The 14,577-nt window shown below is 38.7% G+C and overlaps 1 protein-coding gene and 1 long non-coding RNA gene across 2 annotated transcripts; one reads left to right on the top strand and one right to left on the bottom strand.

Annotated features, from left to right (window-relative positions):
- Window positions 1–1,408: 1,408 nt before the first annotated feature.
- On the bottom strand, window positions 1,409–14,185 carry fkbp1b (FKBP prolyl isomerase 1B). Its single transcript, XM_038286092.1, has 4 exons — window positions 13,965–14,185; window positions 9,694–9,741; window positions 3,076–3,188; window positions 1,409–2,183 (listed from the first exon to the last, which is right to left on the bottom strand). Exons 1-4 carry the CDS (start codon window positions 13,999–14,001, stop codon window positions 2,055–2,057), a joined length of 327 nt encoding a protein of 108 aa, XP_038142020.1. The 5' UTR covers window positions 14,002–14,185; the 3' UTR covers window positions 1,409–2,054.
- LOC119784160 lies at window positions 11,357–12,100 on the top strand. Its single transcript, XR_005280898.1, has 2 exons — window positions 11,357–11,624; window positions 12,060–12,100. It is a non-coding gene; the product is annotated as an uncharacterized LOC119784160 (long non-coding RNA).
- Window positions 14,186–14,577: the final 392 nt, after the last annotated feature.

Below are 14,577 nucleotides of genomic sequence, written 5' to 3' on the forward strand. Positions count from 1 at the left end.
TATGCTTTTATTTTAAATCTTTCCAATTTATGTCATTTCACTTATATGCCTTGTATTTGTAACTCTGACTTCATACTAATTTCAATTAAAAGTAGAAACCTTTTATTAATTTTTCAGTTTCATATGGAGAGTTGCATTAATGTTTACACTCTGTTTGGCCTGTTTAAATTTGTTGAGGCTTTTGCGTCTCAGCTACATACTGCCCACCTGTGGTTGCCCTACAAACATCTAGCATGTTTAAGTTGCATACAATGAAGGTTTGTGACTCCACTTAAACACCCAGGTTAGAAAATGTTTGGTATTCCAAGGGTTTGTACATTCAAAGCTAATTTTTCTGTGGGTCTAGAAGCCTTTAATCATGGTTTGAAGACAGGAAAGGGGCAGGGAGAAAGACATGCATTGAAGTTCTCAAGTTAAAAGAGTCACATTGTAAACATATAAATATATAATTCTGACATATTTTGACTGAATATTTAGAAATCTAACATTTTTTATTCTGAATGGCAGAACACTTGTTCAGTTTTATTTATTTTTTGTCTTTTTTTCCATTTCCCTCTAGTTTTTTTACACCATTTCTTCAGTCCTTGACTTGTGTGCTTTTTAAAGTTTTTAATAGCACGTTGCAACAATATGTTAAGCAAACAGCACTAAACTGGCATACCAAAGGTTTCAGTACTTGGGCCAATTCTCTTTATGCTTCCACTGGGTAAAAATGTCAGTAAGCATGGGATAGATTTCTGTTATGCCGATATCACTTGAAAATATAACCCTGTGCAATTTTAGAAAGGTATTTAATCAGTTGATAACCAATATTACATATATTCTATATCTTGTTTTAAACTTTGCCTTAGAATTTCCAGCTTTGTGCTGCAAACCAATCCAAAACTAACTGTCTAAAAGGCACAGAATACATAATCAGTTATAGTTTTATGTGAGTATTATTGTTAATAGTACTTTGGGGTGTATTTTAAATATCTTTTTGAGATTTATATTATTTTTATGTATCCAAAACCCCCAAATATCCAAGTCCATTAAGGATTATATATTACAGCATTGACTAATAAAGAATTTAAAAACCCAAATTCTCATTCACAAAAAAGGAAATAAAAAAAAAAACAATCCACTGGATTTGGTTTCCAAGTTTGAAGATATTTTGCTTCCCATCCAGGAAGCTTTTTCAATTAAATAAACATCCTTTTCATTTTGAAGTAAGCAAAACGTCTCTTGGAAACCAAGTCCAGTGGATTGTTTTTTTTACTTTTTCTGGAATGACTACAACCTGGATGACTGAGAATCTTCACCAGCATACAACCCAAATTCTCCTTTTCCAGAGTCATGATTTTAATGCTGCTTGTCTATCATTCTTTTATTTTGATTGATTAAAAATAACAACAGTAACACAGACCTCTCAATACAGTACATGCCAATTTTATTCAGGACTTGGTCAGTGAACTGTTGCAGTAGTAATGGCTCTTCAACACACTGTACAGTACTGGGTTGCATCTGATAGGGTACACTTGCATTAGATGTGCAGATAGGTTATAAAACAAAGTGGACAGCAAAATCATTCAGAGAATTCAGCAGGACAAGCTTTCATCCAAGTGTCGATGTAGACAGTGGTATATAATGCCCAGATTGTATACAGAGCAAAAAGTTCTGATCTTAAACTTGTGTACCCGTCCTCTGTTGTTTGAACCGTAAGGCAGTTTAGATTGCAATAGTTTGTGGATCTTTATCCTCCTATGGATCGCTCTAAAAGAACTAACATTAGATGAACATAAAAAAAGAGCATTTTTTAACAAACAGAATTTATATATGTGAGTTTAAGTATTACAGGACGTGGATATCTTAGAGAAGAACCCATAGAGACAAGATGCCAATAAAGCAGCAGAAGTTACATTTAAATACTGAAATGAAGAAGATGTAGAAATTTAAAACAAAGGAGGAGGAGCAGGCAGGAGGTTGTGGCGGGCAGCGAGCAGGTATGGTCTCCTGTAAAACAGGTCATGGCGAATGCAGCCCGCCTGTCAACCTTTGTGTTGTAAAACCAGCCGTCACTCCAGCTTAAGCAGCTCCACGTCAAAGACGAGCGTGGCATTTGGGGGGATGACTCCAGGGTGGCCTGTCGCTCCATAAGCCATGTCTGGTGTGCAGGTGAGTTTCGCCCTCTGGCCGAGGCTCATCTGAGGCACAGGAGGAAAGGTGGACACGTCTAGATTTACTGACCACACCGGCAAATTCAAGGTGGAGAATAAGTGGAAAAAGACTTAAATTAATGTTATATTTCTGTTTGTAAGCACTTGAAAAAAATGCACAAAATAGAAAAAAAAAGCTTGCATGTTATCTATGTGTAAGCATGGCCTGTCAGCAATTCTTCCAGTCCTCCAAAGCCAAACACACTAACTTGATGATGTTGAATTGGTACTATTTAAATGTATTTACTACGTAAGTAAAAAAAAACATTCTAAATAAATTAGGCCTCCCCGTGTTATTGCTGCTTGGGCCTGAATAAAATTACACATTTTATTAGTATAACAATGATTAAAAGTATTGAGTTGCATGTTATAAAACACATTCACTATGACAGATATGTGGATTTCCTGGACTTTGTGGACAATCTCCGATGATCCAACAGTTAAAACGATTAAAGATGGTTTCCCTTATTCTCATTGAATATTTCTGCTAAAATGTAATTCTTTTTTTTTGTATAGCTATTTTTATAGTTTTAATCATTTTTTTTTGTACTTTGTTTTCAAACATTTTCTTCTTTGCCAATTTCAGTAATTGTGATGAGACCAAACTTGTCGATTTTAAATATGTTTGCTTTAAGCATTATCATTTCTACTTTTGATTTATCTACCATGGAGGGTAACATTGGAACAACCCCTTAAATATGTTACCATGGAAACACAGACCCACATAGTAAATAACCTTTAAATGTGATTTGAACTAATGATTCCTGACAAGGATTCAAAGCCAGGACTTTTTTTCTGCAAAGCATCAGCGCCATCTACCATGTGGCTTAATTTAATCACACCTGACAATCGTTATAGAAAAAGCACATCCCCTTCTTACCTGTGCTACGCCTTCTTCCCAACCTTTTATAACCTCCATCCGTCCAATCTTGAACTTAAAAGGTTTGTTCCTGTCTCGGGACGAGTCAAACTTTTTCCCATTCTGCAGCATACCTGCCAAAGAAACAATAAACTCCCATCTCTCTTCGATGCAGCATCACAAAATCAAAAAAGAAACCATACTTAGGCGTGTCCTGCCACATGTTTTTGTTCTGGTTCTGTTTCTTTTATTAACTGAGATCAAGTGTGAATCAGAAGGTGTTGGCCTAGTTTAGTGGATTATTTTTAAAAGCTAAATAGGCCATTTCTTGCATGTATGTAGACCAAAGGGAGACAAGGATAACAAAGGCTCCAGCTGTACAGTAATCTGCTCCTTCAGATGAAACCAAACCTTTTTGCCTGATAAGGTTGAGGGTATTAATTTTTCAAAGGCAAAAAAATAAAAAATAAAATAAATGATTGCCTCCCTTTCTTTCAGAGCTTCACTACCTTCAGAGACACAGTCTAAAGTAATCATGTGCTGTACTAATAACTTCTGAACTTTATGACACAAAAGACAAGCAAGCACAACTGATCTGCATGGAAAAGGAATCTACACCCACAGGTAACCCCTGCTGTACGGAGCGGTCCGTCTAAACAACCTGCTGGGATTCAGCCAGTTGTAAACAGTAACTTAAGCCGGTTGATTTAAGAACAGTCTGCCTCAAGGACAAACATTTCGTACTGATCTACAGACAATACCACAACCATCAATGTCTCACAGGCGTAAAAGTTTATTTCAGCATCATTAAAGCCATAAGCTGAAAACCTGACATAAAGGAAGACGCATCTTATCTCCGAAGTGTCTGTTCTTTGGTAGCTTTATTTCCATTTCAGAAAATAAAAAACACTGCAGCTTTTCATCGTTTTCTACAAGGTGGTCTACTATTGATTTTTGCATATTAATACAGCCAATATGGAATACTGGGTGAAATTCATTTTTCATGCAGTGTATACTTCACTGTCTACAAAATTATTTAGTAAAAACTACATTTGCAGCCAGCCTGTATTTGGCTGCTGAGCACGTGTCAATTTTACATGATTGTTGGTTTGCAGAAAGTTAAGAGGATCTTGTTTCCATCTACCTTTCCTGTGCGGCTTTCATCTCATCACATGCGCTTTAGATGTTTCTTCCCTAACTGTACTAATTCTAGGAGATTTTTCTGTACCTACACCTTCACTTTCAGGCCTATCGTGAAGGCAGACACCACAGCACCGTTTCTGTCAGGTTATGATGGTGCAGAAAAGAGGCAGAGTCATAAGGAATTATGCAGTACAGCTAATTCTGTGGCAGAAAAAAGGCTGAAGAACAACAAGAATAATTCATTGCAATAACTTTAATGCTTTTAGAAAGCTCTACCATTCAGTTATTCATAAGTATCTGGGTATTTCTTCTTCTGCTCAAGTAGCAAATGGAAAAACGTTTCCATTGTTGCACTAATTGCTTGGATGTACTGAGGAAACCAAGCCTAACACATCCCCATAACATTGATCATGTTATCATGAATTATTTAGAGGGCTGGTATAGGTGTAAAGAAGCTGTCAACTTGGCAGTAAGCCCATTGACACCCTGATAGGACTCTCTTAAAAAACACTCCAGCAATGCATGTAAGCCACAGAGGCAGCAACTGATGAAACTATTCTCCTTTTGTCACATTGATTCCCTAAATATGCTAAGAGAACCACTATGAATAGTTTGCCTATGGATAAGTGAAAATGCATGCTCTAATAAGTCAGAGGACACCTCAGGTAGCCTCTCTAATATCCTGCAGACAGCTTCCAAAGTAGTAAAACTAAACATTTCTATCTCCTTCTATGAATTTTACAGCTGTAATATAAACAAGCAGTCTTTAATCACACCAAGCATGAAATAAAAACATAAGGAAGAGAAAAACAATTCCTTGAAACCAAATAGTTTTCAGCCAGAATCTCCATGACAGCTTTTAATTTAATTGCCTGTCATAATTCTACTCAATAAGTGGGAATATTTAGCGTTTAAGTTTAGTGTCAACCAAAATGTAATCATGGTGTCTTGCCTATCTAGTCATATGAATGATGATACTGTAGTGCTTCTCCTGTTTCCTTTCCCCTAAAATTAGCAGGTCTATAATTTCCAAGAAGCCCTGTTAGCCCATATATCAATGGCGAAGTCCGTTTTCAATCATGGAGTCATCAGGTTCACACACACCGAGGCAAACGCCACCTGCTGCAGGTCATACGAGCAGCAGGACCACAACTTTTGGCAACGATTGCATAAAGTGAGTTCAGTTTCGGGGGGGCAATCCAAATTGAACCCAAATGCTGCCCACAAGACAGGAGGCCATGGAGGGTTTGCACATTACAGCTGTCTCTTGTGATTGGATGGGGTGGCGGATGACGTTAACAAGATACTGGATATATACACTCTGCACCAAGGCAAAAATAATGCATTGCTTTTTTGTTTTTTTTTTCTCCCCAGGAGGGTCACCTTAGTGGACTTAAAGGAAGATGAAGTTTGTGTCTGAAAAGTTTGGTAAAATCAGAAGGAGTAAAAAAAAATGGCGAATCCATCTTGAACGTGCCTAAAGAAGGATGTTATTTAACGATCTGATTTTAACATTAATCCTGTGCACACAAAAAAAGCACACATACTCCTTATTGTTGCCCCCCCCACCCATGGAGTTTCAGTGCTCTATTATCGTTTTTTTGTGCAGCTAAGCCTGGGTGCGGTCTGCAAAAATAAAGCAAAGCCTATCCCTTCCTGCGCTCGGCTCCCAGACTCTCTCCTCGTCAGAGGGTTTCACTTAGTTGTAGGCTGGCAGAGAGCCATACCACACCGGGGTGGGGTTATTTTTACTCCACTAACTGTATCCTGTGTTGCCCCTCGTCTAGCAGAGCTGCCAGCCGAGCAGCCCCCCTGGGCTCAAATGTGGCTGAACTGAGACGTGTGTAGAGATACCCATTGAGCAGATCCGCTCCAAAGCTGCAGGAGCGCACATCTTAGTGAATAAGTCTTGATCATCCTTCCTTTGTATGATGGAGTAACTAGGAGAAAGAGTCGTTTAGCACTCGTTTTAGAGTCACAGTATTGGCTGCATCTGAATGATCACCAGCAGGAGTGTAAAAGTTACTCTTATACTGAGCAGTGAAAATAAGACAAGTAGAGCTCTGTTTTTCTGTGTTCAGTGTTTAGTTGATATTTTAGCTTTATTTTTTCCCTCATACCCCTACCCCATGGCATCTGCCAGGTGTATCATGCATGGAATATTATGTTTACTATGGGAATACGAGCTGTGAAAGGCCTGTCAAGCATACAGACAGCTCAACAGGGGATGAAGTTTCCCTTAATCTCAAACTGTTTTTTTTTTTTTTTTTTCCTACTTGCATGAACTCCATACTGCTGGAAGTGAAAACATGACAGACTCAAATAACATTTCCTCCACAGAAGTCTGAGGCTTGGCGGCTTGTGACTTTCAACCTGCTCCTCAGTCTCACCTTAAGATGTCAAGTTTTTGGCATTCTCGGACGTAAAACACTAGAACACTGACCAAAATTAGGCCTGACATCATTTCCCTCCCTGCTGGAGCCTCGCTTTAAGTTTAAAACCGAGAGCAACGTTAGTCTTTGAAGCCTGGTGCCGCCAATCACCGCATTTATCTCAGACTCCTTTTCCTTTCTTCGTACTGACTGATACCATATCTGCCTAAGTTTTCCTCCTTTGGCGACAGTCTCATATGCAGAAAAACAAGCTTGAGACAGCAGGACTGCAGCTGTTAGAGCTGCCAATCTGTGAGCCTGCGGACATTTAGGGTGGATGACAGAAACAGGGCTGCAGTGCATTGCGAAAACATTCAGATCTCTTGAACTTCAACAATGCATTTTAATGGGACCATAGATGATAGATCCAACTTTAAGTAGGGCATAATTGCAAAGTGGGGTAAAATATGGGGGTAATATAATATTGTATACCTTTTTTTTTTTCTATATGAAAACTTGTAAAAAGCCCCCTTTTAGTCTGATTCTATCTAGGCGGATAAATAATGATGATTTCTTTAGTAATAATCAAAGAATTGAACATCAGAATTATTGCTTCATTTGAAAACAATATATAAAACTAAAAACCACCAAAACACAACCTATAGCTTTAACTAACAGGCTTAAAACAGCATTAATCTGCATAGACACACCAGCCCCATCAGGAGGCATGGTGGTGGCATCATCATGGTGTGGGGAGGCCTTTCTACAGCAGCGACAGGGAAGCTGTTTGGAGTAGGTTCTGCAAATGAAAGGAGGTAAATATTGACCATGTCGAAAAAAGGCAGCTGTTCAGATTAGTGATTAAATCTGTATAAATATCAAATAAACAATATGCTGCTTTGTGTTGGTCGTTCACCAACACAAAAACCCACTTAAGTCTGTAGTCTGGGAAAAGACAAAATGTCAAAAAGTTCAGGAGGTGTGAATACTTCTGCAAAGCTCTATACTTTGCAGGTTTAAGGCCAGAGCTGGTATCTGCCAAGTGGCAATGACCTCTCAGCTAATTTGAGCAACTCTCGCCGGAGTCAGAGAGAGGTCACTGCTCCAAATCTTTGTGTCTGTTTGCTCTGGCCTGTCTGTGTCCGCATGAATAAAATCCCCGGGGTGAAAACGAGAAAACAAGAAGGCAGAGCAGCTTTAAAGAGCAGAAGGGGAGGTCTGCATTGCTAGATGCTTGAAACACAGTAGGCTCAAAAACAATCACGTACTGAGAAATATCTCTCCGGAGAGATATGCTCATTTCTTGAAAATGAGGATCATGGAACGACTAAGCTAAACTTAATACTCTGAGAATTTGCACACAAACTCTTCCAAATACAATCAATGCAGCTTTATTTATGATTCTAATAGACTTGATACGACTCCAAAATTAGATCCTCTTTTGTCTTTCGGGTTTGTTTATTTCAAATTAGATGAAATCAGTTTACTCTTTCTCTGCAAATGCATTTCCCCTGCTTATACAACAATATTTTTTAGCCTTTTGTTCAGAGCAGCTTTGGCTTAACTCTGTGAAGGCATTGCCTCCAAAATACCAAAAGCTTATGCACAAACACAGTAGGTCAAAAGGCAAAGAAATAAAAAATAAAAAAAGAGAGAAATTCACTTTTTGTTTAGCTAGACAATAAATTAGTGAACATTAATTTGGTCATTATAGTCTTATAGGAATAACATGCTGGGTTTTTGGTATGAAAAAAGAAAAAACTGGCATTGTTTTGTTCTTTGCACTAAATGGCTGTCCTAAAATGGCCAGTCTAAGCCAGGAGACACCCAAGTGAGATTACCTTAAAAAAATCTGAAGCTTTTGTCTAAGCTCCAGTTCATCCAATCTGTCAGCAGATTCCATTAAAGGGACGCAGAGGCTGGGATGTCTGATCTGCTCTCTGATCATTAATATTGTACAAATATTCTTAATTTTTCAAAAAAAAAAACATTTCCTCTTTTTTTTATCTTTAGTGCTTAAAAAGAGCTGATTTAAAATCACAATTTATCGTAAAAACACAGTAACATGTTGGGTGAATTGTGCATCAGTGCTGCAGACTTAAACAGTCATTTAATAGCTGGTATCAGGAAAATGCGTCCAATTGTAAATCAATGAATGTAAAAATACTTGAAAAAAATAAGAAAACATAACATTCATCTAGCAGAAAAAAAGGGTTAATCCAAATATAATGACACTAAATCATACTGCTAGATCCCTGCACTTTGAAGATGACATCTTTAAACCACTGCATTAAGTATGATTATGAAAACCAGTTTTACGTGTATACGGCTGCTCATTTAGTTACACACAATGACCGAGAAAAATAAAGCAATCAATGGTTTACCAATAGTAATTAACGTTTTGATAAAAAAATAAACCTGTAACCCTGAGAACTAAATGTTGTATGTCATACTTTAAAACCTGCTCGTTCATCACTGCCTAAATCGATTTCATTAGGCTAAGAATGAGTCACGTATTAGTTCATTTAAAGCAGCACCTTGGGCTAAGCAATGCCACAATGATACTGTTACCTAACCTGTCTACTGAAGGGAACGTACCGACAGGGATTGGTTCCATACCCACATAAACAAAAACACGTGATATTAGACGGTTGACATGCAAACTGGGTTTTGTTTACTTTCTGTCTGACCTAGTTGTCTGGACATCCAACCCCGAGGCTCAGAACAGCCCAAATGTATTTTATTATTATGCGTCTTACTGCCCAACCTTAAAACCAGACCTTCTGACGGGAGACAAACAGGAAAAAGAAAGCAGACGTGTGTTTGCAAGTGTGAAACATGCCGGAAAAAAAGTTACAAAGCAGACAGAATAAAACATCTGATTTCTCTTTCAGAACAAAAGCAAACTAATGATGTGTGACAGAGAAGGCGACCCTACAGAGATTATGAAAACCCAACCAAAACACAGGTGCACAGGCCTGCAGGCTGTTGGAATGCGGCCATCAACTTGCAATCTGAGCAGAGCAGACAATGAACAAATGGGCAGATTTCCTCTTTCAGCAGCGAGGACAAAGAAAGGATGTAGAGTTTAAAGATTCCAGAGAACAACAAAAAAAATAGTTACCTATGTAATGAACAACACATGTTTGGCCTTTCTTTGGAAATGTTCGCCCTGTTAAAGGAAGAAAAGAAATGTTAGGGTAAGCAAACACTGAGTCTAAGAGGCTAATACAGCAATCATCCTAAAAGTGCTCATCTAATCTTTTTCTTCATAATTTATTGCCTCTACATCAACATGTCATGGTGGGTTTTTCTATTTGATTTGTTGTTTGGATGAAAATCTTTATTTTATTCAAACTACAAAAAAGTACTACATTAAACATACTTTCACACAAGCATTTCTTTCCCTTTTTTTTGGTACATGAATTGCATTTTGATTGTTTCTTTGTGTCTTTCGCTATTTTTCACATGTTTTTAAACTTAACTTCAACAAAAGGGGTTTATTGATAATCTGTAGCAAAGAGTTTGAGCTTCATGCTTGTTCTTTACACAGACTGCAGGGAATTTAGTCAACGACGAATGTTTTGTTAAAAAGGGCTAGCCCAGCTTAAGCCCCTATCACACCTTGCCGATTTAGACAGACCCAGATTCTCCTTAAACTCTGGAATACGCTGAACTTTTTATGTATATTTTCTATTTTTGGCGTATACATAGCGTATTCATAACAAGTCCAGAGCTTTGTTCAATGACAGCCTAACTTATGCATAACGCACGGCAGCATAATGCCCATGAAATGTCATAAGCCAGTGTCCTGAGGGGGGCAGCATTGCGCCCGAAGGCGCCCTGCCTGCATAAAAAGGTATCTTTGATCGTGGTATTAACCTAGCTAATGTTTACCACCCGCCACAAAAAAAAAATTTAATAAATAAAAAGAAAGAAAAATGGTTCGCAGTCGCAGCAGATTCAGCATTATGTCTTCTAGGACATTTCATGGGCATAGGCATTGGCGTGAACGCATGAAGAATCCATCACACACACCTTCTCGCTCACCCTATGATGGGGATGAAGTCTGAGAACTAACGCCTTCCTCCTTTGAATCCCCCTTCTATACCAAAACACTGCCAATACGCCATTATACAGTAGCTGGAAGTTTGGAACACGTCAAACACTTCGATATGTATTGGAGATAAGTTACGCACAACTTACTCATAGGATTTGGAATAGATAGACACCACAACTTATGAGGACCTTACAACGCAAGTCAACGATCAGATAACTCATCTATAATTTATGTCCCACGTGTGAGTATACGCTAGCATATGTCGGGAAATTTTGAGCATGCCCAAAATTTCTCGGTGTACTCACATGTCGACGTGTGCCAGCGTGTTTCAGGGTGCTTTTGCATGCTTCACCATCTCATAACTTATACAAAACCTACCCATACCTTATCCACCATATGCCAGTGTTTTTGCCAGATTTTTCGTACGTCAGGCATACGCTGGTCTAAATAGTCACGGTGTGACAGGGGCATAAAAGTAACTAAATTTCACAGACAGCACATAAATCCGTTAGCAAAGATCAGATTTGACCTATCTTACTTTTATTTCATATTCAAACTAAAAACCACCACCATTTGTTTTTTGTCAAACAGGACTTCGCCACATTTTTTCCATTCATTTCGTCTTCTATACTCCAACTTACTAGCTCTCTAAAACAAGTTCCAGAACATTATTGCTATGAGCTTGGTTTCACGTGACGTCACAGTGCTGCGTCACAAGCCCGCGAAACTCAGATGGAGGGCAGGAAGTGAAGTAGCTGAGGATCTGCCGTCTGAAATAATGCCTATATTTTGTGTAGTTTACGGCTGCTCCAATCGTTCTAACCGAGAAAAGGAAAAGAGCTTTTACAGAGTACCAAAGATTGTCGTCCATAAAGGTGAAAATTGTAAAAAGCTCACAGAACAACGCCGAAAAAAATGGATTCTAAACCTACGTCTGCGATCTGAAGGAGCAGAGTCTGCCAATGCCCGTGTCTGCAGTGACCACTTCGTCAGAGGTAAGCTATAATGTTATGTTAGCTAGCTAACTTTTTTTTGTGGTTGTGTTTATATAGCATAAGGTTATCGTTAAATGCTCATGTACTTAGTAATGATTAATAAGTTACCGGTAGTCTAATACGGACTTCATTGTGACTGTTTATGCTGTCCTAGCGCCTTGGGTGACGTTGAATCGGTAGACTGGGCTCCGACGGTCAACCTCGGTTATCAAAAAACTAAGCCCAAATCAGAAGCATCTCTTCAACGAGAGAAACATAAACAACTGTGAGGCTAGCCGCTACTGCTAACGCTAGCATCTTTTAACACATAAAACAATATAAGAACAAACACTCACCCTGGCGTAGACTAGACAATAATCGTTGTGGAGACGTTTGGTGCCGAGGTTGTGGACCCACCCGCTGACAAAGAAGTTATATGCCTTCATACATTTATAGGCCTTCATTTGCTGTTTGGTGTAATACGACGTCTGAAGGACCAGATAGTTCGTTATGTCGACGGCCTCCACTGTCGGCAAATCTTTAAGGTCCACCGAAAACTCACTCATCTTCATGAGGTACGGGTCACGTCCAACATATCTGTATATCAACTCCTTGTATCTGTGTCTTGAAACAGGCTCTAACTCCATACAATACGGGCTCTCGGTAACGGTATCCTCCATGTTTACACTAACTTCATAGACTTCCTGCCCTCCATCTGAAATCGCGCTCCCTGGCCTCGTCATAATCGTCACGTGACTGAAACCCGGCTATTCAAATGTAGTGCTCGAAAACAATGTATTGGAAGGTCAGACCTTAAAAATCATCAAGAAAAACCCAGAGTTTAATGTTGGCCATTAAGGTACAGGTGTCCTCGACAAAAAAAATAAAATAAAAATAAAATTCCCTGCTTTCAGGCTTAGATATTTCTATGGGGTAAGATAACTGCCAATAAAAACACATTAAAGGTAAAGTGGAGGATTTTCACAAATTTTTGAAAATACCCGCCCTCTACACTAAAAAAAAAATACACATACACAACACAACCTGCTCCAGAGATGGAACGCCTATTAAACGTATGCAAGAGCGTGCACAAGTCCATTTCTCCTTGTGCACGCTCAGTTTAAAAGTTGCTGTTTGCATCCCTCATGCAATGTTACTTTCCAAAAAAAGATTTGCAAATTTTCCACTATGTCAGACTCACCACCGGTAAGTGGAAATGGGGAAGAGAACAGGACGGCCTTACGTAAACATATCACCAGAATGATTGCCGTTTAGGAAAACCAATTATTTAGATGATCCACCTGGAAAAAGAACATCCTCCACTATTCCTTTAATTTGTAAATTGATGTCTAATGTAAATAAAAGTAGGATCTGTGCTTGTTCCATGTTATCAACTAATAGATACACTGTACATCAGGTCTTCATCTGCGAGAAACTAGTTTAGAAATAATGAATAAAAGATAGGAAGTTACAACTTTGCGATGACAAAAGCACGACTCTTCGGGCACAAATTCAAAATTTACGAATCTGAATCACTTATGCAAAGGTACTACTCAAATGTACGAGTATGAGTCACAAATATACCTGTACATATTTTTAGATTTGTACCAATAAATTCGCAATTCTTACTTGTCAGTTTGTGATTTACGCTTCTATTTTTGCAAAGTTTTAACTTGTACTCATAACTTCTAAGCTTGTAGTTTCACAGATGAAGACCTGATTTCAGATTCATCTATGGATTAACAACAAGAACCAAATACAAATGCTACATTTAATTAGATGATCTATGCGTTTTTATTGACATTTTCCTTCCCCCAGAGATTCCCTTCAGTCAGATCTGTCATTCTTATATTAACCTGGATGGATTTTACTTTAATTACTTATAACTTAAGCCATTTATTTTGGAAAATCTCAATCTTTTTTGACAGTTACGATAGAAATCCAGCTTCTACTCCAGTATAGTCTTTCAAATACTCGAAATGATGATAACATAATAAGTATATCTCCCTGCTGTGATGTGTTCAGGTTCCTCATAATAACACTAATAATTAATAGAGGGTTATTATTTCAGATTTGTTGGGCTACAAGCATGTGTGGTAGCAAGTATGGAGGGTTCTGGAAAGATGCCATGCAGGGTTTCAGTGAGGATGAGCCCCTTAAAGATTGAGCTTCATCACAGCGATTCAATTATTCACCAAACAATATTAACTGCCAAAGCAGTTTGCAAACACGGTACTTCTGAAACCACAGGATTATTTATGAACTTTGCGACATTCCAGGGATCTAGAACCAGCAGCGGCGGTACCAGCGCCCGCTCCCCAGCCCGTATTAATGGCAACCCAGGCGGCTAAATGTACTTACCATCACCGGGAGATATGGTCTCGACTTCTACGCCCATGGCTGTGCTACTTCGGAAGCTAACTATGTAGCATAAAGCCTAAAAGCCCCTTTACTCGGCCGGTTCTGCGCTCTTCAGCGGCTACCAGTCGGGTTTAATAGATTGAAATCATGTATTGAACGGAGCCGCAGCTTCCAGCAGCCCAGAGAGCCCCGCTATCCTGTGGCGAGGCGGCGAAACTGCGCTTCACAGAGGAGACATGTTAGTTCTTAATGTAGCCCTTTTCACGACTAAATGCAGTTTTGGTGGGAATAAATATGTAATTCGTTTTTTTCTTCCAACAATTTAAGGAAACGGTTGTTGTTACAAATAGAGGTTAAAAAAAACGAGATTCTTGTTTAGCGAACTACATATCCCATGATGCACCTGCCACAGTACGGTTAGTTTTGTTTCTGAGTCGCACAGAGCAACGTTGGGGGCACATTTCAACTAAATAAAATACATTTCATTTGTAATTGTTTTTTTTCTTCTTCAGTTTTTCGTCCAAGGCGGTTGTTGTTAGAAGCAGAGGTAAAAAAAAAAAAAGAAGATATTCTTGTTTAGCCACTACATATCCCATGATGCACCTGTGCCACA

Source organism: Cyprinodon tularosa, unplaced genomic scaffold (genome assembly GCF_016077235.1).
Source record: "Cyprinodon tularosa strain WSP-4 unplaced genomic scaffold, ASM1607723v1 ctg22, whole genome shotgun sequence".
In the NCBI taxonomy this organism is placed as follows: domain Eukaryota; kingdom Metazoa; phylum Chordata; class Actinopteri; order Cyprinodontiformes; family Cyprinodontidae; genus Cyprinodon; species Cyprinodon tularosa.

Coding starts and splice junctions, on each gene's coding strand:
- fkbp1b (XM_038286092.1), bottom strand. CDS start 14,001: ATGGGCGTAGAAGTCGAGACCATATCTCCCGGTGATG. Junction 3,189..9,693: donor ATGTGTTGTTCATTACATAG/GTAACTATTTTT, acceptor TTTCTTTGGCAG/GTATGCTGCAGAATGGGAAA. Junction 2,184..3,075: donor GGGAAGAAGGCGTAGCACAG/GTAAGAAGGGGA, acceptor CCTGTGCCTCAG/ATGAGCCTCGGCCAGAGGGC.